The 25,781-nt window shown below is 39.2% G+C and overlaps 1 protein-coding gene across 17 annotated transcripts in view; it reads left to right on the top strand.

Annotated features, from left to right (window-relative positions):
- Positions 1–25,781, top strand: part of SYNE1 (spectrin repeat containing nuclear envelope protein 1) — a 558,323-nt gene that overhangs the window by 464,756 nt on the left and 67,786 nt on the right. For 16 of the 17 annotated variants that reach the window (XM_049903961.1, XM_049903971.1, XM_049903893.1 and 13 more), the window contains 7 exons: positions 609–763; positions 1,602–1,749; positions 4,131–4,225; positions 8,054–8,288; positions 10,168–10,362; positions 14,700–14,825; positions 19,217–19,372. In XM_049903961.1, the coding sequence (XP_049759918.1) occupies positions 609–763; positions 1,602–1,749; positions 4,131–4,225; positions 8,054–8,288; positions 10,168–10,362; positions 14,700–14,825; positions 19,217–19,372 (1,110 nt within the window). Of the gene's footprint in view, positions 1–608; positions 764–1,601; positions 1,750–4,130; positions 4,226–8,053; positions 8,289–10,167; positions 10,363–14,699; positions 14,826–19,216; positions 19,373–19,557; positions 22,232–25,781 lie in introns of those variants that run through there. The other variant, XM_049903979.1, reaches the window with a different exon arrangement.

Below are 25,781 nucleotides of genomic sequence, written 5' to 3'. Positions count from 1 at the left end.
TACGGGGCAATTCTACTCCGTCCTATCGGGTTGCTATGAGTCAGAATTGACTCAATGGCAACGGGTTTGGTTTTTGGTGTCCTTGTTTGTAAAGTGGGAATAGTAGTACTGACTTCATGGAATTGCTTGAGGACAAAGTGAGATATTACTTACAACAGGGCTTGGTTTATAGTAAGTGCTCAATAAATGTCAGCTATCATTGTTGCGATCATTACTAATGTTGAACAATAAACAAGCCCATGCAAAAGATAAGAAATAAGCTTTTTTTAGTCATCAGTAAATGTTCTTCCTTTATCAGCTCTAGCAAGAATTACTTATGAGTAAATAAGTCAAATAAATAAGAAAATGCACATAAACCGTGAAGCATTCAATGAAGGATAATGATAGCTGTAATAGGAATAGCAGCAGCAGCAGCGAAAGTTAGCTGATGAGGAGACTCAGCTTTGCTTTCCTTCTGTGTGTCCCTGGAGATTGCAAGTAAGTGGCCAAGAAATGTGTAGGAGACCAAAGACCAGTTTCTTCCTGAAATCAAAAGTGAACTGTGCATTTGACAAAGCTCTGCCTTCTCTGACCAGGATTCTAAAACTGTCTTTAAATCTTGGTTTCAGGGACAGATGTTGAGATTCAGCAGCATGTCTCCAGATTTAGACCACCTGAATGAGCTTGGGTATCGGTTACCCCTGAGTGATAAGGAAATCAAAAGGATGCAGAACCTGAATCGCCACTGGTCTCTCATCTCCTCTCAGACTACAGAAAGATTCAGGTAGAGTAACCAAGAGATAAGGAGCCCTGGTGGTGTAGTGGTTAAGCGCTTGGCTGGGAAACCCACCAGCTGCTCCGTGGGAGAAAGATGTGGCAGTCTGCGTCTATAATGATTACAGCCTTGGAAACCCTATGAGGCAGTTCTACCCTGCCCTATAGAGAGTCACTATGAGTCAAAATCGACTCTGAAGGCAATGGATTTGGTTTGGGTTAACCAAGAGATGTTTTGGCAACTCCAATACACCAGTATGTTTTAAATTCATGATTTTTGTGTATTTATCAATTCTACGGAAATCCTGGTGGCATAATGGTTAAGTGCTACGACTGCTAACCAAAGAGTCGGCAGTTTGAATCCACCAGATGCTCCTTGGAAACTCTATGGGGGCAGTTCTACTCTGACCTATAGGGTTGCTATGAGTCGGAATCGACTCAATGGCACTGGGTTTGGTTTTTTTTTTTTTTGGTTTTGTGAATTCTACCTGTTTCCAATAATACTGACAAAATTTGAACTAAAAGTAGGAAGCTCAGATTGTGTAAGTGGGTTCCCCTGTTTAATGTCCTAAATATTATTTTACTCGGGGGGAAAAGCCCTTTTTAAGTAAGAATCTATTAAAGGTACATGTATAATTTTATATCATTTTTAAAAATTTTACATTTATATTTATATTGTTTTATAAAAAGTCTTTATATTGTTTTACAATTTTTTTGAGTGTTACCACCTAACATAAAAGTTTCCTGGTAGTTAAATTAGAATCAGAGAGAGAATATTTAATCTAGTTTTATGTGTTGGAGACACAAGAATGAGCAGCAAAATAACATTATTCTTTATCCTTTGTCAGTAAACTGCAGTCATTTTTGTTACAACATCAGACTTTCTCAGAAAAATGTGAGACGTGGATGGAGTTCCTGGTTGAGACAGAGCAGAAGTTAGCCGTGGAGATTTCAGGCAAATATGAGCATCTTTTGGAACAGCGGAGAGCGCACGAGGTGAGTTAGGCCGAGGACTTTTTAGAGAATAAAGAAGTTTGAGGCCTGTGGAAAAGGCTTGAAAACATCATGTTGTAACTTGTGCTGAGTCTTCTCAAATTCTGTCTTCATTTTTGCCTTCTTTCTTAAGCTTTGGATATCTTAATTATGAAAATGTCGTCCAGTTCTCTGCTTCGTAGTCAGTTACAGTAAAACCTGTGAAAGCCACAACCTGTGCAAGGTGGAAATCTGTCAGAAAAGGAAAACTCAAATATTGTCCATGAAAACGAGTGATAGAAAAGTGGTAAGACTGCACCCTGTCAAAGGCGGAAAACCTGTGAGACCTGGAAAAACAAGGCCGTCCCGTTGAGTTCTGGCTCCCACAGGTTTCACTGTATAAGCATGTGGCTGGCCTCCACACCCTGCAATATGTCGTGCCAGAATTGTGGTTAAATGCTACTTACTGGGCAAGAGAGGAAGCGGAGGAAAGGCGGGCCGAAAGTTAGTTTTCAAGTTGGGTTGCAGGCTACATTAACGTTGCCAAGGCTAATTGCTTAAGAAACTCTGTTTTGATCAGAAATCTTTGAGAAATGAAGATTGTGTTCTTCAAAAGGCATAAATAAATATTCCTCCAGGAAATCAAGCTACCACATATCTCCAAGTATACCTCTTGATCAAACTGCTTTATTATTTCTCAAGAAACTATCCAAAAATCAGATCAATTTGCCGTTAGTCCCAATTTTGCTGTTTACTGGTGTCACTAAGTTGCTCCATGTTACCCATCAGCAGAGAAGAGCTCAATTCAGACCTTAAAAGAGAATGAGACAGACTGATTGGATTTGTAAACGTTCACTTGAAGCTTAATAAAAGCTATTAAAAAAAAAAAAAGAGAGAATGAAACCAACTTTAAAGCATTTTGCTAGAATTTTAAAAATGGAGAATTTAAAGATGTGTGAGTTATTTTTAAATCCAGCTTTCTTGCGCTGGCAGATGATTGATCAAAACTGCAATGGAGTATTACATCAGATTCATTAGGATAGCTAGAATGAAAAAGATAACAAGCTTTGGTGAGGATGTGGGAAAATTGGAACTGTCGTACATAACTGGTGGGAATGTAAAATGGTACTGCTGCTTTGGGGAGCAGTTTGGCAGATCCTCAAAATGTTAAACATAGAGTTACCATATAGCCCAGCAATTCGACTCCTAGTTATGGCACCCATGAGAATTGAAAATAAGCCTCTACACAAATGATTCACAGCAGTATTACTCATAATAGCCAAAAAGTAGAAACAACCCAATTGCCCATCAACTGCTGAAGAAATGATGTGTGTTGTATCCATAGCAGTGGAATATTATTTAGCAGTAAAAGGGAATGAAGTGCATGCTGCAACAAGGATGAACCCCTCAAGTACATTAACCTAAGTGAAAGAAGCCAGATGCCAAAGGTCACATATGGTATGATGCCATTTGTATGAAATTTTCAGAATAGGCAAATCTGTAGAGACAGAAAATAGATTAGCAGTTACCTAGGCTGGAGTTGGAAGCCCTGGTGGTGCAGTGGTAAAGAGCTTGGCTGCTAACTGAAAGGTCAGCAGTTCAAATCCACCAGCCACTCTTTGGAAACCCTATGGGGCAGTTCTACTCAGTGCTATAGGGTCGCTATGAGTCAGAATCAACTTAAAGGCAATGAGTAAGGTAAGGCTGGAGCTGAGGAGAAACATGGAATGGGTACAGAGTTGCTTCTTGGGGTGATAAAAATGTCCTAAAATTGACTGTGGCCATGGTTACATAACTCCGGGAATAGACTAAAAGCCATTGTATTGTATACTTTAAGTGGCTGAGTTATATGGCATGTGAATTATGCCACAACAAAAGTGTAAAAAATTACAGTGGAAATAATTGAAAAGACTGTCCAATGAGTATGTTAAATAGTGAAATAATTTTATTAACGTAATTATATTGAAAAATACTTAGTCCAAAAGGAAAAAAAAATCAGAAAAAGTATGGGAGTTATTTTTTTTTCCTTCCTTTCTTCAACTTTTTAAAGGTCTTAAGCTGTTCTCTATGCTTAAAAATGGACCCTATTCTGCATGTAGAATATACCAGAACATATAAAATGGCCATTAACTAGCTTTACTATTAGTTGCCTTTGAAAGAAAGAGTGAAACATTACTCTACTTTTAGGCACTTAGTTTTAATAAACTAAAAACTAACCCTTATTTCAAGCATATCTTAATTGAATTTTTAAGAATAAATGATTCCTACCCCACAGGATTTCACACGTAGCCAATTCAGCTGGAGATATTTTTCATAGCCTTGCTAAGATCAGAATATTGGGAAAGTTATTAGCGAACTGGCCACTAATATTCGGAACTCTAAAGTGTGTTCTTTTTAAATACTAGTTGTTTCAAGCGGAGATGTTCAGTCGTCAGCAGATTTTACACTCGATCATCGTTGATGGTCAGCGTCTTCTAGAACAAGGTCAAGTTGATGACAGGTAGGATTTTTGGTATATTATTATGAAGAAAGTTTCCAGTAAATTAGCCATTTTCTTTTTAATGAGCAGATTAGAAGGCATATATCCAATCTTCCTAAGGAAATTGTCAGATAGCAGAGTCTTAGTAATTGGAGGAGAAGCTTGCCTGAATCTCTGAAATGACTGACTCTTGAATCTTTCTAAAGAACTGCTATTACAGTGTATGAAGGACACAGCGTAATTGGAAATCACCTCGCCAACCTTCGCTAGTTATCTCTAGGGGCCTGGCATTAATGAATAGATCAGAGTGAATGGGATCTATGAGGTATCATTAGTTTGTAAACAGATGCTTCTAATATTCTCATAGAATTGCAGAAATTTTGTTCCCAAGGGTTGCTTGGAGATCACTAGTCCATCTCTCTTACTTAGAGACGAAAAACCTGAGGCCCCAAATTGTGAGCTGCTTTCACAAAGATCATATAACTAAGTAGTGGCAGAATCTGCTTGGGAGCCATCGGCTCTGGTTTGCAATCAGATCTGCCTTACACCAGCCAGCCTTCCCAGACTGTCTGCATCCTTCATGTTTGAAAATAGTGTGCTACCTGAAGTCGTGTTACATTCAAACTGAAATCATGCTTCCTCTTAATCACCTAGCAATTTATCTCTTTATTAAAAACGCAGAGGTAAAACCTAGCTCTTTGTCAGCCTTGTGGCAAGTGGACTAACAATTTCCTACCGTATTTACATTTCCTTGGAATGATACTCACTGTGTCTAATCTACTTCCTGTGCTTTGTATTTGGAATATACATCCAGTTGCCATGGAACTTTCAATGGCTGATTTTTTGGAAGTACATCACCAGGTCTTTCTTCTGAGGTGCATCTGGGTGGACTCAAACCTCCAACCTTTTGGTTAGTAGCTGAGCTCTTAACCATTTGTACCACCCTGGAGCTCTATTTAGAGTATAAACAAACAAAAACCAAACCCACTGCCGTGGACCCTACAGGACAGAGCAGAACTGCCCCATAGGGTTTGCAAGGAGTGGCTGGTGGATTCGAACTGCCGACCCTTTGGTTAGCAGCCACCGTGCCATCGAGGCTCCATTTAGAGTATAAGCCTGGTTTATTTTTATTATGTGTGTATCTTTCCCATATTTAGGACCAGTAGTTGTGATTAAAATTAGTATTTTTTCACAAAATTAGAAAACAAATCATTATTTTTATTGAAAAATTTTTTTCAATGTTTTGGAAACATTTTCAGTTTTAACAGGATATTTCTTTGGAAGCAGATGAGAGACTTTTGCAGTTAAGGTTGGAACAACAAAATGTGATACCGTATTTATTCTATTCTAAGTCAGCCAGATTCCAGTGTGAGCCTTACTGAGGAGTTAAGGCCTTCAAAATAAAATAAACTCAAACGCAATTAACTTTTATTCTTTGCTTTATTTGCCCTTTGCCAAATCCATAACAATATTATAAATGTTTGGGTCATTAAGCAAAATAAAATTTAAAATACATGTGCAAGCCAGCATCTATTAAATTTTAAGTGGTAATTTTAGGAAAAAGCACCAACTAGATGAAAAGGGAAGGGTTGGACCTGAGGATAAAGAATTTTGAAAATTACAAGTAAAAAAAAAAAAATTCAGATTAGAACATGTTGACAACAGGAAGGCCCCAAGTTATAAATGTATTATGCTCTAAAAGTTAAGTTATAAGTTTCGGTTTTAGAGCTTCAAGTTTAGAACTGCTGACGATGTTATATTATAGGGAGTCCTTTGCCGGCAGGTAGCTCAGGACAGCTTGGTTGTACAAAGGGAGAAAAAGGGTTCAACCGAGTTCTTGGATAGTTGCTGGGTGGGGAAACATTAACCGAAAGGTTGGCCAATTGAGTCCACCCAGAGGTACCTCAGAAGAAAGGCCTGGCAATCTACTTCCCAAAAATGAGCCATTGAAAATCCTATGGAGCGCAGTTCTGCTCTGACACGTGTGGGGTCACCATGAGTCAGACTGACTCAACAGCAGCTGGTTGTTGGTTGGTTGCTTCACGGTACAGACCATTCTCAAGGCCAGCAGTTGTACATTTCTAGAGTCAACAGATGCTTGAAACTTTCTGGAAAACCCCAGGAACCGAACTCATCACATTTGGATTCTGCTGTAAGTGATTATAGATATCCGAATATCTGTTCAAAAATAGAAGTCACCATCAAATCTAATCTATCCTACAGATCTGCATTAAAAATGAAAGCATGTAATAAATAGTTTACAGGGGCTTTATTCAGTACTTTTTGTGTTTAATACAGGCATTTTTGACATTGACTATGTATTCATCTTTTTGTTTAGGTTGAATCATTAAATAAGTTTTTAGGAATAATAATTTGATTTCCAAAATCAAAAGACATAGTGGTCCTAGGTAATGGGGGAAGATATCAAGAATATAGGGTTAAGAACATAGGAATAAGCCCAATTTTGATTTGATGCCACACTCCAGAGGAAGGAATGGTATATCTGAGGAAGACAGGGGAAACTAACATAACAGAGAAAACACAAATGTTACACTTTAGTACTCAGATGTATAAATAACACTATCATCTACAAAGTAGCTCCTTCTGTCTGATGCTGGACAAACCTTTACTAGCCAATTCTAAGACTACAAGTTAAATGTTGTAGAAAACCCAAAAAAAAAAAAAAAAACTACCAATATTTTTTAAAGTTGGAAAGCACAGAGTTAGGAAGAACAAATTAAAAGATCTGAGACTCTTTAGCCAGAAAAAGAGAAACCCTAAGTAAAATTTAATCTCTCTAAATACAGGAACAACCTTTATACAGACAGTCATGACTAGATATTTTTCATTTTTCTAAGAACAAAGGGAAGTGGACTTAAAACGTACATGGAAAATTTAGATAAATATATGGAATAATTTGCTAAAGTGTGGGCTGCGTACTGTGAGGGATACTCAGAGATTCAATCTTATGGAGTAGAATTTTTTGAAATATTTTTTAATAACATCATTTTTTTAGTGGCTTATGATTCTAGCTAAAATAACCCAGTTTTATCCATCCAAAGTGGCTTTTGATTCTAGCTAGAGACAGAGGTTATACGTAACCCTTTCACCACATGTTTTTCTTGCTGTAACACATACAAGCCACAGTTGCCCACAGCACACATTCCACGGGTCTGCTAAGTGGCTAAGACCACATACATGGCGTTTGCCGCACTCCGCTCTCCCTGTCTCCAGCACTCCTGACATTTTTATAGATAAACGTTCAGTCAGGAGCCCTGGTGGCGCAAAGGTTAAGTGCGCGACTGCTGACCAAATGGTTGGCAGTTCGAACCCACCCAGCAGCTCAGCGGGAGAAAGACCTGGCCTTCTGGTCCAGTAAAGGTTATTTTTGTTGGTGGGTGCCATCAAGGTCGATTTCAACTCATAGCAACACCACTTGACAGAGTAGATCACCAGGTCTCTATCCCATGAAACTACTGGGTGGGTTTGAACCACCAACCTTTCGGTTAGCAGCCAAGCACTTTACTGTTGTGCCATGCAGCCTAGAAACCCCATGGGGCAGCTCTGCTCTATCACATGAGGTCGAAAAGCCACTCAACAGCACCTAACGACAACGCATTTGATCTGTGCCGATACTTGAAAACACTGATCATTTGCAAACACAGTCATTTCTTTGTTACTAATTTTCAAAATGACTTGCAATGGACCTGCCAACAGATCACAGCAGGATATTTGAAACCCACTGCCCTGGATCCCCTCTCAGGGACACTGAGCATGTACATGTTGGCTGATTATTGTCAGTGCATCCAAAAAGCAGTGCTTTTCAGCATGTAACTACTTCTTCGGCAGGGATGAGTTCAACCTGAAGTTGACGCTTCTCAGTAACCAGTGGCAGGGCGTGATTCGCAGGGCCCAGCAGAGACGTGGCATCATCGACAGTCAGATCCGCCAGTGGCAGCGCTATCGGGAGATGGCAGAAAAGCTTCGCAAATGGTTGGTTGAAGTGTCCTATCTACCCACGAGTGGTCTGGGAAGTGTCCCTATACCACTGCAACAAGCGAGGACCCTCTTCGATGAAGTGCAGGTAAGGTGCAAAACGCGCTGTTTTTAAACCTCTTCTGTGTTTCTGCTGCACACTCCACCCTAGCCTCGGTTCTTCAGACAGCTTCTGGAGTGGCATTGGAATCAGGACAAACAGAATTCTCAAATGTCAACAGAAATACACAAAATGATTGCGGCACAAAGCCTGCATTTGATTCTGAAATTAGATTAAGTCCCAGTCTCTCACCAAGATTCCCTCCACTTTACACACCAAGGCCACCCAGCAGCTCATCAAATCCCTGCTCAGATGGACAGGCAAAGGCAAAGAAAGCAGAACTTAACATTGTTTATGTATTTTTTATTCATGAACAATTGTAACATGTAACTTACATACATATTCCAGAAAAGACTAAGTCCTGTTTGAGCACTATGTCCATTCCAAGCTAATCTCTTACTTTCACCAGCCTGGGAATTTGGACTCCAGCATCTTAGACAGACACCTCTTAGCACTGTAATCAAGCCTTCCCAGTATACTTCGTGGACCCCTCTTTCTTTAAAGGTCGCTGTTCTTCTACCCCTCCTCAGTTCTTTGGGAGACCTCACCGACAGACATGGCTCCCCCTACCCTTACCAGCAGAGAAGGATCAAATTGGTGTCTTCTGGTCACCTCCACCTCTTAAGCTTTTGACCCATATATCCAACTTCTTTTTCGATTTATTTCCACTTGTACTGCAGACACAGTATACTCAGTGGGTCCAAACTGAGCCTGTTATTTTTATACCAACAGTTCCCATTGAGGTTCTGTTCCCTATATCCTGTTGCAAGGAAATATCATCAGCAACTATCTGGTCTATCAATCCAGGAGCCCCAGAGTCATTGTAAAGCTATACTCTTCCTTCCCTCTCACTCCCCACATCTAATCTGCCTCAAGTCTTTATGCCCATGGTCACTGCCCTGGGTTCGGTGCTCAGGTTTTCTTGCCTAAATGGAAGGTAAGTTCCTGACCTGTCTTAACTGTATCCGGTGTATACTCTTCCTCCATTCCATTTGCTGCTCTACTGCTGAGTTCTTTTATTAAAACTTAAGCCCAAACATGTCACTTTCCTGCTTTATATACTTTTATGAATCTCGATCACTTTTACTATGAAAACCAAGTTCTCGTGTGAAGTGTCAGCTGGCCTCATGTTCTACCACACTCTTATGTACATCCTACACTCCAGCCATTGAAAACCACATCTAGTTCCTTGGAAAAAAAGGCATCATTATTTCTCTCCCAGAGTGAATGTGACCACGCTCATCTCTCTGTACAGAAGGTGTCCCCTCTCTTACTCCTGGCCCTCATCACACTAGGCCCTTCTTAATCTGGTTGTGTTCTTATGTCTTTCAAGCCTCACCCAGTCCTTTTCACTTTGAGGAAGTCTTCTCTGCCTCTCTGTCCACCCAGTGCTAGGCTAGGCATCCCTTTGTTTTCCTGTGCACGTATCTAATAGAGCAGTTATTGTATTGCGTTGTGATGACATTTCACTTGTGGGAAGAAACTAAGCCTCTCCCAGTTGTGTTCTCATTCATTTATACATTGCTTCATTCATACACAAAGTACATGCTAAGTAAATGCTTGTTGGATGAAAGAGGGCATACCCAGTATGTTGTTGTTGTTGGGGATCACTGAGTCTATTCCAACTCATAGTGATCCCATGTGACTGCTGTATAGGGTTTTTAGGCTGTGATCTTTACAGGAGCAGATCACCAGGTCTTCTCCTGCAGAGCCGGTCGGTTCAAACTGCCAACTTTTTGGCTAGCAGCTGAGCGCTTAACCATTGTGTCACCAGGGCTCCTTACGCCCAATTTAGGATGGTTTAAAAATACGACAGGGAAATGGTGAAAAAGAGAATGAGAAAGTAAAAAGTTCTGGTTCCTTTCAGTTCAAAGAAAAAGTGTTCCTGCGGCAACAAGGAAGCTACATTCTGACAGTGGAGGCTGGCAAGCAGCTCCTGCTCTCAGCCGACAGTGGGGCTGAGGCCGCCTTGCAAGCTGAACTCATGGAAGTCCAGGAGAGATGGAAGTCAGCCAGCATGTGCCTGGATGAGCAGAAGAAACAGCTGGCCTTCTTGTTGAAAGTAAGTTCAGCTCTTTCCTGCTGCAGACATAAGGCAGGACCTTGTCCTTAGTCCTGGACGGCAGTTTTAAAGTCTCTTTTATTAGTCACACTGCCCTCTCCTACTATGATTCAAATAATGCAAACAAAGATCATTAAGTAAGTATTTTGATCCTCTGTGTCTTAAGGCTGTTCTGTCTTGCATGAACTGGAAGCGTTTCCCAAATCTCAGCATTTTTTTCTTCCTGAAATGGCTCCCTACAAAGTAGTATTAAGTCTAATAAGACCGCCCCGTCTATGAGTTTTGATTAATGGCCAGTGCTAAGCCTGGAGCCATGTGATGACTTTATACATCCAGACAGGAATTCAAAGAGTCCACTCCCTAGTCTAAGTCTCTGAAGTGGTTTTCAAGATTGAGGTCTCTCATTTCACAGCAGGGGAAAACCTATCCAGAAAGACACTCCCAATTTGATCTTAGATATCCCAGCAAGTTGCTATGAGATAAAATCTCCAGTAGGTGTGTTAAGCCTTTAGTTGGATCCAGATTACATAGTGATCACTTAACAAATTTAGGGAAATATGGGTTTATCCAGACCTCCCACGATTGGCTTTTCTTTCTCGCTCTCCAATTTCACACATAATGAAGTTCATAAATAAGTAGCTAATACAGAGTTAAACCAGTAAACTTATTGCCACTGAGATGATTCCGACCCTATAGGATAGAGCAGAACTCCCCATTGGGCTTCCAAGGAGTGGCTGGTTGATTCGAACTGCTGGGCTTTTGATTAGCAGCTGAGCTCTTAACCACTGCACCACTAGGGCTCCTAACAAAGAGTAAACCAAAAACTAGAAAAATCAAAAAAAAAAAAAGACATGCTACTGTTGAGTTGATTCAGACTCACAGTGACCCCATAGGACAGAGTAGAACTGACCCAAAGGGTTTCCAAGGAGTGGCTGGTGGATTCGAACTGCCAACCTTTTGGCTAGCAGCCGAGTAACAACTAAGTTACAAACCCAGTAAACCAAGTACTCAATCTTTCTAAGCCTCAGTTTCCTCATCTGTAGAATGGGTATAATTATACCTCCTGCATAAGACCATGAGAGAATTTAATGAAATAATGAAAGTGAATTGTGTGGCATAGTACCTGGCATATATTGAGCACTCAGTAAATGGCAGTAATTATCTTTGTTGATGTGATTATCATTTTTTAAAACCAACAAAGCTATATACTAAAGTTTTATATGTAGATAGATATAGATAATTAACAACACATTAATAAGCTTATCTAAATTAAAAAAAAATTTTTTTAAGGAAAATGTCACATTTTGGATCAAAAGTTATACATAAACTTAAAATGGAATAGATTTTGCTTTTCTGAAAGTTTGAAGTAGGCATACCCATGAAGTTTACTCTGTTGAATTTTATTTGATAATATATGACATTCTGTGTAGGAAACAATCAATCAAAAATACCACTTAACATCTGTAGAGAACTTTTATCTGCATGCAGCACAATTTATCAGTAATACAATACCAGTGATTTTTTTCCTTCTTTTTTTGCTTTCAGGAAAGGATTAAACTCATTCTGTAGAAAACATGTTAATCATATTTTTTTCTCTTCATCTGTGATGTGATTCTTGGACATATTCCCAAAATTTAATTGGGCATAATGGTTGAGTCATTGTGTTTGCTTTTCATGCTAGTCTGTTTGTTGGTGTGTAAAATATCTATGATGGATGTTTGCCATCCACAACATGAAATTATTTCCTTATAATTCACGTAGTAAAAAGACTTGGTGATAGCTTCAGAATCGAAGTAATCTTTGAAAGGGGAAATCCCCGTTCTTCTCTTGTTAAAGTTTATTTTATTTTGAACCATACACTAGATCCTGTTTGCCTAAGAAGGAATTTATAAAGCTGAAGTTTAACGTATATACAGCATCATGTTAGTGTATCTTTCCACCACAGCTATTTTTAACTCATACCTATTTTTAACTCTTAATGTCTGAGTAATGTGCCAAAAATACCAAAAAACAAAAAAACAGTCACCATCGAGTCAATTCCAACTCATAGCGACCCTGTAGGACAGAGTAGAACTGCCCCATAGGGTTTCCAAAGACAGGCTGGTGGATTCGAACTGCTGACCTTTGGTTAGCAGCGGAGCTCTTCACCACTGAGCCACCAGGGCTCCTCACTATGCCTAGCATTGTTGAACTCTAAATGTACCCTGGGAAACAGAAATGTTTTAACAGGGGGACTTGGAACAAATCTACCCAAAACAGACCAAGGATTTTTTCCTGGCAAGTGGGAAGAAGGAACATAGTTTTGCACTCGAGGAAGTTTCCTGAAGGAATTTTAAAGAGAAATGAGAATCTTGCGTCAAACTCTCTAGTTAGAAAACAAGGCATTCTGAGTAGGGTAGCATTAGTCAACACTTTTTACAGAAGACGATTGTAATCACATCTATGGCTTGGGGTGCTAAAAATAGAGTAAGAAGAGTAGATAGAAAAACTCCAGACAAGAAAAGACTGGTGGTGATAAAAGATGTTGTCAAGGAAAATGCAACATTATTTGACTCTATGATAACTTTTAAAAGCGATTCTAGTTGTCTTTGGAGCTGAGTAATTCAGGGTTTGGGGAGTGGCCACTGGGAAGGAGGGTCATTGGTGAGGTGGAGGACAGGAATGGAGGTTATTGGACAAAATGAAGGAGTCTCGTTTTGTTGAATCCAGTTTCAGTTGGCACTGAGACAGCAGACATGAATTAATTTGTAGATAGGGTGTCGTGACAAATCAGGTCTTCATTAGGGTTCCTTTATCTTTTTTTCTTCTTTTAATTACAAAAGGAATGCATGTGGCAGATTAAAAAGAAAAAAAAAATTGAGGTAATAATTGAAATATCTAGTGTAAAAACTGAAATTCCAACTATACCACCCTAATGCTATTCTCTTCCCCAGAGGTGGAACCATTGCTACCTGTTTGGTCTGTAGCCAGTTTGGTGTATAACCTTCCAGAACATAACCAGACAATATAGTCTAGCCATTTTATTTTGTCGGTGCATAGAACTCCACCACATTCGGCATGATATTCCACAGCACTGCCACTCTCAACCACTTACCTGCTATATTCTTCTTCAGAGTACTTACCGCTACTTGCCATCATAGATATACATCCCTTAAATTGTGCGTTATCTCTCTCCTTCCACTTATTAATTTTTACTGGTTTTTTATGGATTATACATTTAGCCCTTTGTTGCACACGTTTCACCACAACCAAGGTACTAGTTGCCGTTGAGTCAGCTCCGAGCCATGGTGACCTTATGCTGGAAAAGAACGTTGCCCAGTCATGTGCCGTCCGCGTGACTGTTGGTGTTTGTGAGTCCCTTGTTGCGGCTGTTGTGTCAGTGCATCTCATTGACGGTTTCCCTCGTGTTAGTTAACCCTCTGCTTTACCAAACATTATGTCCTTTCCTAGGGATTGGTCTTTCCTGATGACAAGTCTAGAGTAAGCCAGCCACCAGTCAAATGCCAGGCCTTCTGTAATCGTGTGTTTCTACTTCGGTGACAAGTCAAATATACCTAGCTCATACTATTTATATATGGATGAGAGTCAGGGTTGTATTATTTTTATAGTCTATCTCACTTCTCTTACCCATACTTATTTTCATCCTGAAGGAGTTCCCATATCCTCTTTTTTATCCTTGACTATGCATTTGGGAAGCCCTGGTGGCACAGTAGCTGAGAGCTCAGCTATTAACCAAAAGGTTGGCAGTTCAAATCCACCAGCTGCTCCTTGGAAACCCTGTGGAGACAGTTCTACTCTGTCCTATAGGGTCACTATTTGATTGTCAGCAACAGATTTAGTTTTGGTTTTATGCATTTGAGAAAGTATTAATATTGGTGCAGTTATACAAGGGGTTAGGAAAGAGGCAAAGTACCATGATTGTACTCCCAACTCTGCAGACAGATTCAGGTAACTTTTTTTTTTTTTATTAGTATATATGTTATCTACAATATTCTGGGCATTGTGTTCCATGCCTTGATATCATTATCTCCTTTAATTCTCCAACAATTGTAGAGTTTGTGTTCTCTCCATTTTCATAGGGGAAACTGAAATTTAGAGCATAATCTGCTGAACACTTCACAGCTAGTAAGTAACAGAGTCCATTTTCAACTCAGCTCCTCTGGCCACCACGTCATGCTCCCCGACATGACAATGGATGTGGATACATCCTGACACTATTCATTAGAGTAACTTTAATTCTTTCTCTGGGGATTAGGACAGTGATTGTCTGTATGTTTATTTGTTCTTCAAATTCATACCAAAAAAAATCATGAAATTTCTTTCTCTTCCCATTGTAGGACTGGGAAAAATGTGAAAAAGGAATAGCTGATTCTCTGGAGAAACTAAGAAGTTTCAAAAAGAAACTTTCCCAGCCTTTACCAGATCACCACGAAGAACTACATGCAGAACAGATGCGTTGCAAGGTAAGGGATTGCATTGAGCTTTTGACCGTCACACACGTTTGTGCCTCTACTGTAACAATGCCTTTGAAAGTATTGATGTTGTTGTTAGGTGTCCTCAAATTGGTTCTGATTCATAGTGACCCCATATACAACAGAACAAAACATTGCCCAGTCCTGTGCCATCCTCAAAATAGTTGCTATACTTGAGCCCATTGTTGCAGCCACTGTGTCATCCATCTCATTGAGGTTCTTCCTCTTTTTTGATGACTTTCTACTTTACCAAGCATGATGTCCTTGTCCAGGGACTGATCCCTCCTGCTAACATGTCCAAAGTATGTGAGACATAGTCTTGCCATCCTTGCTTCTAAGGAGCATTCTTCTTCCAATGTGGATTTGTTCATTCTTCTGGCATTCCATGGTATATTCAGTATTCTTCACCAACATCACCATTTAAATGTATCAATTCTTCTTCTGTCTCATCTTCGTTATTAATTGTCCAGCTTTCACATGCATATGAGGCAATTGAAAATACCATGGCTTGGGGCAGGTACACCTTAGTCCTCAAGGTGACATCTTTGTTTTTTAACACTTTAAAGAGGTTCTCCGGAGCAGGTTTGCCCAATGCAATGTGTCATTTGATTTTTTGACTGCTGCTTCCATGGACATTGATTATGGATCCAAGTAAAATGAAATCCTTGACAACTTCATTGTTTTCTCCGTTATCATGTTGGTCCAGTTGTGAGAATTTTTGTTTTCTTTACATTGAGGTGTAATCCATAGTGAAGGCTATAGTCTTTCATTTTCATCAGTAGGTGCTTCAAGTCATTTTCACTTTCAGTAAGCAAGTTTGTATCATCTGCATATGGCAGGTTGTTGATGAGTCTTCCTCCAATCCTAATGCTGCATTCTTCTTCATATAACCCAGCTTCTGAGATTATTTGCTCAGCATACAGATTGAATAAGTATGGTGAAAGGATATAACCCTGATGCACACCTTTCTTAATTTTAAACTACGCAGTATCCCCTTGTTCTGTTCAAACAACTGCCTCTTGCTGTATTTACAGGTTCCACATGAGCACAATTACGTGTTCTGGAATTCCCATTTTTCGCAATGTTACCCATAATTTGTTATGATCTACATAGTTGGTTGCCTTTGCATAGTCAATAAAACACAGGCAAACATCCTTCTGGTATTCTCTGCTTTCAACCAAGTCAAATTCTTGTGGCTGTCTACATGTAGAAACAAGTTCCTGGCATATTACGTCAGGTCAGACAACTCTTCGGTGAAACTATTTAATGTTGATTTATTGGAGCTGTTGAAAATGTAGACTAGTTTATGGATTACACAGTGGAAGCAAATGAAAATTTAAAGCACACATTAAAATAAATTTAAAAGCTGGGTCAAGAGCAATAAAAGCAAAGTCTTTCAGGCATTCACACTGGAGAGCCTTTCCAGCACTAGAGTCTAGTTTACAGAGGGAAAAGTGAGGATCGATCAGCAGCTTGGATAGCCTGCAGATGGTGGTTCGTGGAGAAACACGTGCTGTCTTCCAGACCGTGTAAGGAAAGCAGGACTATACATGACTGATCTCAGTGAAAGCAGGAGAGGCACAGTCCCTAAGTTTACAGAGCCCTAAACACTTAAGATTATGATTGATGCCTGAATTTGCACTTGGACACAAATCATAGCTAATAGAGACTTCTCCCTGCATTATTTGCTCACTGAGACTGCTATGATTTAGTGGGTGGAGGAGTCATCCTGTTTCGTACCTGTTAGCCAGGTGGTGTGCCCAAGCAGCTGTTCTCTGCTGAGCCATGCACAAGATCGTATCAAACCTACCTCTACAAAATGCCTTTTCTCAGACTTCGCATGCCCTTGTAGCCCCAGCCACTTGCAAATTGCCACTCTAGAGTAATTCTGTTTAAAACTCCAAAAAACATGGCTTGCATTTTAACCAGAAGTTCTCTTCTTCACTCTGGCTAAGAAGTCATAAGCATTTTATAAAAGATTATTTTTTAAAGAAGTCTAGAAATTATGTAAGTGTGGATATGTTTCCCTCAATATTAAAATTCAAGGATACTCTTCGAAAATGTAAAGAGGAAATTTTCAAAAAAAAATGATAGATAGTGCACTTCACATCAAGGGGCCCTGGTGGTGTCATGGTTAAGTGTTTGGCTGCTAACTAAAAGGTCGGTGATTCAAAGCCACCACCCACTCTGCGGGAGAAAGATGTGCCAGTCTGTTTCCCTAAAGATTACAGCCTTGGAAACCCTATGGCACAGTTCTACTCTGTCCTATGGGGTCTCTATGAGTCGGAATCAACTCCACAGCAGTGCGTTTTTTTAATACTTTATATCATGGATGGTAAGTTTGTGAAATAATATCTTGAGGTGGTACATTCAAAAATATGCAGAGGTGAAATTAAAAAGAGTTCATTTTAAACCTATGATTGTACATTTATAACAAATTATTAAAGAGAACTTCTGATAGAAAGGAATGGGGATTTATTAGACTCCTTCTGTGTGCCTGTCAGGAGACCCTGGGTGTGCAAATGGTTAATATGCTTAATTGCAAACCAAAAGGTTGGAGGTTTAAGTCCACCCAGGGACACCCCAGAAGAAAGGCCTGGTGACCTACTTCCAAAAAATCGGCCACTGAAAACCACACAGAGCACAGTTCTGTTCTGACACCTGGGGTGGCCGTGAGTCACAGTCAACTCGACAGCAACCGGTTTGGTTTTTTTGAGTGTGTGCCAGACACTGTACCTGTATTATCTCTTGAGGAGATTCTGTATTAGTCCTTTTACTGAAGAGGAAACTGAGGCCTCTAGAAGTTTAATAGATTTTCAAAGTTAGTAAATATCAGGGATGCTGAATCCCGCAGCTGTACCTTGAGTCTGGAACAGTTGGTTTCTGCGAGTCTGAACCGGTTGGTTTCTGGTGGTGTTATTTGTTTCTTTCTTAATCTGTGTACCAAATCTGATGTTGCATTGGGAGCTAGGCATTGGTACAAAAGGAGGAAGATCTTTGCATTGGTATGACCACTTGATATGTCCGAGAGTATAAACAGAACTTCTGCATATTTAATTCACCTGGGTAGTTTGGTCTTCCAGCCAAACACTCTACCATGCAACCTCATTTCCCAAAATACATGACAGTTACAAGCTATTGAGTTTGTAGATTAAAAGGATGCCTTTCTGTCCAGCTCTCTGCTGCTCTACCCCAAACCACCCTTAGCAGCAAAACAAAGTAATTACCTGGAAAATTCAGGCTAAAACCTCGTTTGCTTAAATTGCCTAGGAAGTTAGCCTCAGACAGCACTGTTAATTACCTTGGCATTCAGAAACTTGTTCTCTGTGTGAGGAGGCAAAAAGAGGGAGAAAAAAACCATGTGACATACTCTAGTCATATACGAAATTAGCTGGAATCAAAAAACATCAACAGCTGACACAGAACAAGAGTTATAGACATTATAAAACTGGTCATGTGTCAAAGCACTGCAAAAAAGAGTGTCAATGCATTCAAATACGGTTATATTGATTTTTTCCCTCAAATTATTCCCAAAAAGGATAGGGAATATGTTATATACATTCTCTCTCTCTCTATTTATATATATTATGTATAAAAACTGGTAGCCGACAAGTCAATTCCTACTCATAGCAACCCTATAGGACAGAGTATAACTGCTCCGTAGAGTTTCCAAGAAGTGGCTGGTGGATTCAAACTGCCAACCTTTTGGTTTAAGCTAAGCTCTTTACCGGTGTGCCACCAGGGATTGCATACAGGTATATATATATGCATATGTATATATAACATGTATATATGTACACACGTATATATAAATATATGTGTGTGTATATATATCCTTTTCCATTATCTTGAATAAATCTCTGCTCCTGCAGAAAATATATCTAATCTATTATTTTAAATTGAGTAATAACAGCAACAGGTCTTCTGAGCTATTAAATTATAACTTCATCTCACATAATGCAACAATTCATGGTGTCTGAAGATGAAAGTCAAATCTAGGAGTCTGTTTTTTAAAATATTTCTTTAGCATGGTCAGTAACTCATGACAAAAAGAAAGGATGGTTTAAAACTTATGGAGTCAGTTTAACTTCAAGAAGAGAAATGCAGGAATGAAATTTTAATTTAAGAAAAGATATGAAAAAAGATACAAGAAATGGTAACTACACAGTAGAAAGAGTCTGCAAGTCACCTGGTAGTTTATCAGAGGAACTGGGCAAATTATCCAGTTATGTCAGAAGGAAAATAAAGTAGATCCCAAGCTTGTTGTCAAATGGAATGGAATGGAAAGGAAATTGTGTCAAGAGGGAATTCCAGGCACACTTCAGAAATTGTTAAAGATAGATGTCCACGGGTGTTCAAGACTTGTTTTGTTTTTAATTTAGGAACTAGAGAATGTGGTTGGCAGCTGGACAGAAGACCTGAAGCAGCTGACACTGTTGAAGGACACCCTATCTGCCTACATCAGCGCCGAGGACATCTCCATCCTTAACGAGCGCTTGGAGCTTCTGCAGCGGCAGTGGGAAGAACTCTGCCATCAGGTAAGACAAGTTCTAGACTCAGCGTTTGTTCGTAAAGATGGAAAACTGGGAGGTGATTCAGAATCTCAAATAGCTTGACCTACGTTTGGACCCATCCTGGAGCTCATAGTTAGTACCAAGGAAGAATCCTGTGGTAATTATGAGAATCTTTCAGATTAAGACAAATATATACATATATATATAAATGTTTCAAATTAAAACATACATAATTATCTATATTACTTTTTTAATTAAACAATTGTTAATTGTTAGGTGAATTCACATAACATAAAATTAACCATCTTAATGTGTAAGGTTCAGTAACACTTTGTACGTACACACTGTGGCACAGCCACTGCCTCTGCCTAGTTCTGAAAACACCTTCATCACCCCAGAAGAAAACCCTGTGCCCCTAAGCTGTCACTCCTTATTCCCTCCTCCCCCCAGTCTCTGGAAACCACCCATCTGCTTTCTGTCTCCATGGATTTACCTATTCTGGATATTTCATATAAATGGATTCATATAATATGTGACCTTTTGTTCTGACTTCTTTCACTCAACATGGTGTTTTCAAGGTTTACCCAGGCAGTAGCATATTGAGGTGCTTCATTTCTTTTTATGGGTAAGTAATACCCGTTGTGTGAATATACCACATTGGATCATTCATCAGTTATGGGTGTTTGGGTTGTTCCCACTTTTTGGCTATTGTGAAAAGTGCTGCTAAGACAACTATATTTTAACATTATATTTTAGATGTATCTCAGCTGGATTCTCTGGCTCTCCCTTTCTTTCACTAACTGGTATAGGGTTTTTAAGAAAAAAATACAGTACTGCGGGTCATAGGTATGGTTTTTCCTAGGTAGATGTTGGTGGTCTCTACCATATTTTACATGTGTGAAAAACCATTGTTCTATTTTCAACTTTAGCTAATATTCTGGAGTTGCATTTGCACATAAAACATTTACTGTTGCTATTGATTTACCCTTGGTGTTTCTTAGTAATTCACGGATGTATGTCATTTTCGTCATACTCTATTCATTTATTAAGTACCTACTTTGTGCACAATACCTTAAAAGAGGTCCCAGATTGGGTTTTGAGTTGGAAGTTGTTTAAAAGTAATAAATTCTTACTCTGTTAAAGTAAGGCAAGATTTATTGTAGGTTGGATAACAGTCCGGGCTGGGGAAAACGTCTAATTTTACAGACAGAACAAACACTTCCAAAATGGCAAAGCTGCAGAGACCTTTTAAAGGGTGAGAACAAAGGACTTGAGCTGTCCTATTTTGACTGGATATTACAAACTTAGATTAATGCAAGGCCAGTTATTGGAAGTGGGGCTAGGAGGCGGAAGGTTACAGGATAGTTCTCTCTTAGAAACAGCTTGCTCAAGTGAAATATTTCTCATCAGCTGTTGCCTACCAGACCTAGATAAGAGTCAGCATTAAGGTCACCTTCCCGAGACATTGTTTCAGGAAGGGTCTTGATAGCTCCTGTGAGACACTTTATACATATTAAAAGAAAATCATGGTGGAGTAGGGCCCCAAACTCTACAGCAGCCATATTACTTTAGTCAAGTGCCTCAGTTTTCCTTGCTTTTACTCAAATTGAAAGGCAGATATTGGTGGAAAGGCAGTGAGAAGACATCCTAGGCTAAGAGCATAACATAGGTGAAGGCCTTCAGAGAGACATTGTTGTTGTTAGGTGTTATCAAGCCTGTTCAGATTCATGGCAACCCTGCACCATCTTCATAATCCTTGTTATCTTCAGAGAGATAACACTTTAGATATTGGCTCCTGTTTCATTCCCAAACCTGCTATCAACTGACCTACCTCAAAAGCTTGGTCGAGCCACTCTTCCAGCCTGGACTGACTACCTTTTTCCTTTAGATTTTCTGAACTATTTTCTTCTTTCCTATCATGCAACCCCTGCCATGCCACTTTCGAGGTGCCTTCAAGATTGTCCCAGTCCTCCAAACTCACATTTCCTTTTTGGTCAATGTCATCATGTGGCATTGTGTTGTTCCTTTTTTTTCCCCCCATGTTTGTGACCTGATGCCAAGACAAGAAGTTCCTTGAGGGCAAAGATCATGTCTTTGTATCTCTGGTGCCTGGAACAGTGAAGCGTTTGTTAGGTACTGTTAGTAATTAAGACAAGACTTGAGGGTACTTGTTTTATGTCATTACACTTATGTCCCTCTAAATGTAAAATAATGACAAGATTTCTGAACAGCTTGGAGTTAATAAGATTCTGATGATGCAATACTTTTTGTTTTGAGGGAATTGGTTGTGGAGCTATTATTGTTAATGGTTAAATTAAAAGTTCAAATATTGTAAAAGTGCTCAGAAGACTTGGATAGAGCTAGGCAACAGTCTGTTTGAAAATACATTTCAAAAGCTGCTGTCGATCATATGATATGCTGTGAAGAGATATCTGATACCTGTGAGTAGAGTGAGAATTAAGTAAAAAAGAGGAAGCAGGTGAACATTTAGTGTTTCTAGAAACTTCATATATTCAAGTATCTAACTGCATAAAGATAAAGCATACTTGTCTCACATTGCTTCGATCTAAATAAAATTATTATTTAAACCAGTGAGCATTTAGTCATGGGTACTCGTAGTTAAGGTGACAGGATATAGCTCTAAGAAAGAATACAGCTAGCTGAGTTACAAGTTCCTAAGTTAGTTGTTTCCGGCAAACTTCTATCAAGTTTGAAACCACAAAAGGAAATGGGCTTGTACCTATGTCTCATTTGAAAAGTCAAAAACTTGAGTTAAAAATGGCATATGCCTCTGTTAAAGAGCATGTCGTCCTTTCATATTCCAACTGAAGCAGCGAAGTCAGGAGTCGTTGGTACTGGAGGTGAGAATGAGGAAGACGTGCTGTAAGTAAACGTTGCCGAGTACGGTTAGTGTATAAAAAATACCCTGTTTTCAAATTGTCTCCCAGAATGCTGTGTTGTTCCTGTGTATGGTCACGGCTTACACCTGCTTGTATTCCTGTTTTGATCTGTAGCTGTGTGTCTAGGTCTGGCTGAAATATAAATACGTCAGCATTGTAATTGCTCGGTGTTTTCTCAAACTGGCGCAGTAAAAATATTTGAAGTAGAAAAGGGTGTATTTCCTGTTCAGCTGCTTTGTGCTCTGTGGTTTAAGCTGATACTGGTCAGCTGTTGGCGAGGCAGTGTGCTCGAACACTTGATAGAATGTAAATGTGTGGTAACCTGGTTAAAAAAAAAAATGGGAGTTTCAATGGAACACAAAGAAAGAGTTGGTGAAAATGCCAATCCCATGATGAACTGACATCTTTTTGAAAGGTTTTGCTTAAAAAGCTCCCTGTTTATACCCAGTCTTATAGCCTACCTGTTTCTGCTTTTGGCTACAGCTCCCTAGTAAGCAGATAAAAGCAATGCTTTCATACAGTGTGATATATACAAGGAATATATATTCAAGCTGGTTAATAGAGATACTGAATACATGAGTGCCAAGGAGAAAAAAAATAGAGAAACCAATGATGCTCCATAGTGATGTAGAAGTAGTAGTGATAGTGGTAGTAGTAGTAGGGGAGTCCCTGAGTGAGGCAAACAGTGTGTTTGGCTGCCAACCAATAGGCTAGAAGTTCAAGTCCACCCAGAAGCACCTTGGAAGAAAGGCCTGGTGATCTACTTCAGAAAAATCAGCAACTGAAAACCCTGTGGAGTACACGGTTCTACTCTGACATGCATGGGGTCACAAGGCATCAGAAGCCACTTGACACTACCTGGTTTTTTTAGTAGTAGTATAATAATGGCCAGCTTTTAAGTCTTTAGTATGTACCTGTCACTTTCTTAAATTATTATATTATTATTTGGTTTGTATTCTGTTATCATTCTACTGTATTTCAGCACGTGGTGCAAGGGTTAAGAGTTTGGCTGCTAACCAAAAGGTCGGCAGCTCAAATCCACCAGCTGTACCTTGAAAACCCTATGGGACAGTTCTGCTCAGTGCTATAGAGTCGCTATGAGTCAGAATCGACTCAATGGCAGCAGGTTTGGTTTTTGGTTTTAGTATATTTCAGCACATGCCCTAGTGCTTGGCAGATAGTAGACACTTGTTTACTGCCAACAATAAACATTTGTTAATGACTTTTGGAACAAACATTCTTAGGAATGAATGACGTGAGACTTGGAGGACTAACTCATCCTGGTCACACCATTAGTAAATGATGGAGCCTGTTTTTGAATCTCAGCTGCCTGAGGATGTTTGAACATAATGTTATATTGCAACCGTGTATCAAAGACTTGAGCTTTGCTGGTCCTATCTCATACTGACTATAAACAAATGCCTCAAATTTGTCTAACCTTCGCTTTTCCTACCTGAGGAATGGGAATAACAATAATACCTATCTCTCAAAGTAATAGATAATATTTTTCTGTAATGTGATCATCTGCCCTGTAGTTATTGCTGAGAAAAGCCCTACAATCCACGCATGGCCCATGGCCACTGGCAAACACTGATTTAGGGAAGACTAGGGGAAGAGCTACTCACAGCAAGACCTGTTAATCTTAAATCTGAAGAGCAGGGGTTTCTAACCTTTTCTTGGAAAGCAGCAACTTTGGGTGGTCCCCATTATGGAAATGCCATTTCAGCTTGGATGTCGTCTGAGTCAGGATTTTACCACTAGCCAGACTCCTAACTCTGAAAGCCTATGAATAAAAGGGGAAGAGTTATATCTACCAGTCAATTTAAGATCTTAGGGTTCCTGAAGAAGATCAAAGTGTACTCTCAGCATTAGACAGGAAAGAGATGCTAGAATGGCTACAGTCATATTCAGCACTGTCCTCGGTAGAGCTCACAGTGGGTTGGATTTGTCTCCTCAACTCTTTCACCTGTGTTTTCTTAGCCTTTTCCATTCCATCAGTACCGTTGCCAGTGACTTCACTGTCCTTTCACAGTTCTGTACTATTCTACCTTAAAGAAAACTAAATGATAAAGTGAAATCATACTAATGGGGAAATACAAAATAGAGTCATCAAGAGTCACCCAGCCCAGAAAAATTTGTATTTTAAAAGATCATAATTAACTCAAAAGAGTGAATATCTAATAATTGCATTTCAAAAGCTATGGTGGGTAATGGTAGGTACCCTGGGCTCACTGACTAATTCCCAACTTCTTGTTGTTTGTTTTTAGATGTAGAATCACAGACATGTGAGGTTGTGTGGAGCCTTGAGTGTTGTCTACCTAGTCATTAATAGAGCCAAGTGCAGGAAGAATTGCTAACTAGGAAGTGTTTAGCACATAAAAAATGTTTTCAGTTTTATTTAAAAAAGGAAATTTGTTTGAAGTGCATCAAAAGTACGATCGATTAATGGATAAAGGAATATTTTTATGTATTAAAGTAAAGTGTAGCAAAATATTAACAGTTGTAGAGTCTGGGGTGTATATATGAGGTTTACTGTACTATTTTTTCCAACGAAATGTTAAGAAGGAAAGAGACTTGAAAGAAGGAGGTGTTTGATGCAATGGAATGAAGGATAGAATTCTAACATTATCTATAGATGCAGGGGAGAACATCTGTGAAAAGAGACACTCTTTTTGACACTCAAATCACATTATTATTTTGCTAAGAACATATTGTTCAACTCAGCTAGAAATATTCCTCAGTATCTCAACCAGCATTGCAATAACAAGAGTATTATCAAGTCAGAGAAATTTAGAATTCTGGAAATCATGCTAGAGCTAGACATAAGAAAACAGCCCCATTATGTCTATAATGTATAAAGAACTCTTATAACTCAATAATAAAAAGACAAATAACCCAATTTTTAAAATGGGCATAGAATTTGAATAGACATTACTCTGAAGAAGATATGAAAATGGACAATAATCATATGAAAAGATGCTCAACATTATTAGTCATTATGGAAATGCACATCAAAACCACAATCAGATACCATTTCGCACCCACTAAGATGACTATAATCAAAAAGACAATAAAAGCATTGGCTAAGATGTGGAGAGATTGGAACCCTCACACACTGCTGGTAGGAATGTACAATGGTGCAGCTGCTATGGAAAAGTTTGGCATTTGCTCATAAGGTTAAACAGAGTTACCGCAGGACCCAGCAATTCCATTCCTACTTACATACCAAAGAGAAATGATGACATGTCCACCTGAAAACATGTACATGAACTGTTCATAGCAGCATTACTTATAATAGCCAAAAAGTGGAAACAACCTATTTATCCACAGGCGAGTCAATAAACAAAATTTAGGTACAACCATATGAAGGAATATTATTCAATAATAAAAATGAAGTACTGACACGTTATGACATGAATGAACCTTGAGAACATTATGCTAAGTGAACGAAGCCAGACACAGAAGGCCACATATTGTAAGATTCCATTTCTGTGATATGTCTGTCCAGAATAGGCAAATCTACAGAGCCAGAA

Source organism: Elephas maximus, chromosome 1, assembly GCF_024166365.1.
Source record: "Elephas maximus indicus isolate mEleMax1 chromosome 1, mEleMax1 primary haplotype, whole genome shotgun sequence".
Taxonomy (NCBI): Eukaryota; Metazoa; Chordata; class Mammalia; order Proboscidea; family Elephantidae; genus Elephas; species Elephas maximus.
This window is presented reverse-complemented; position numbering and strand designations above follow the sequence as displayed.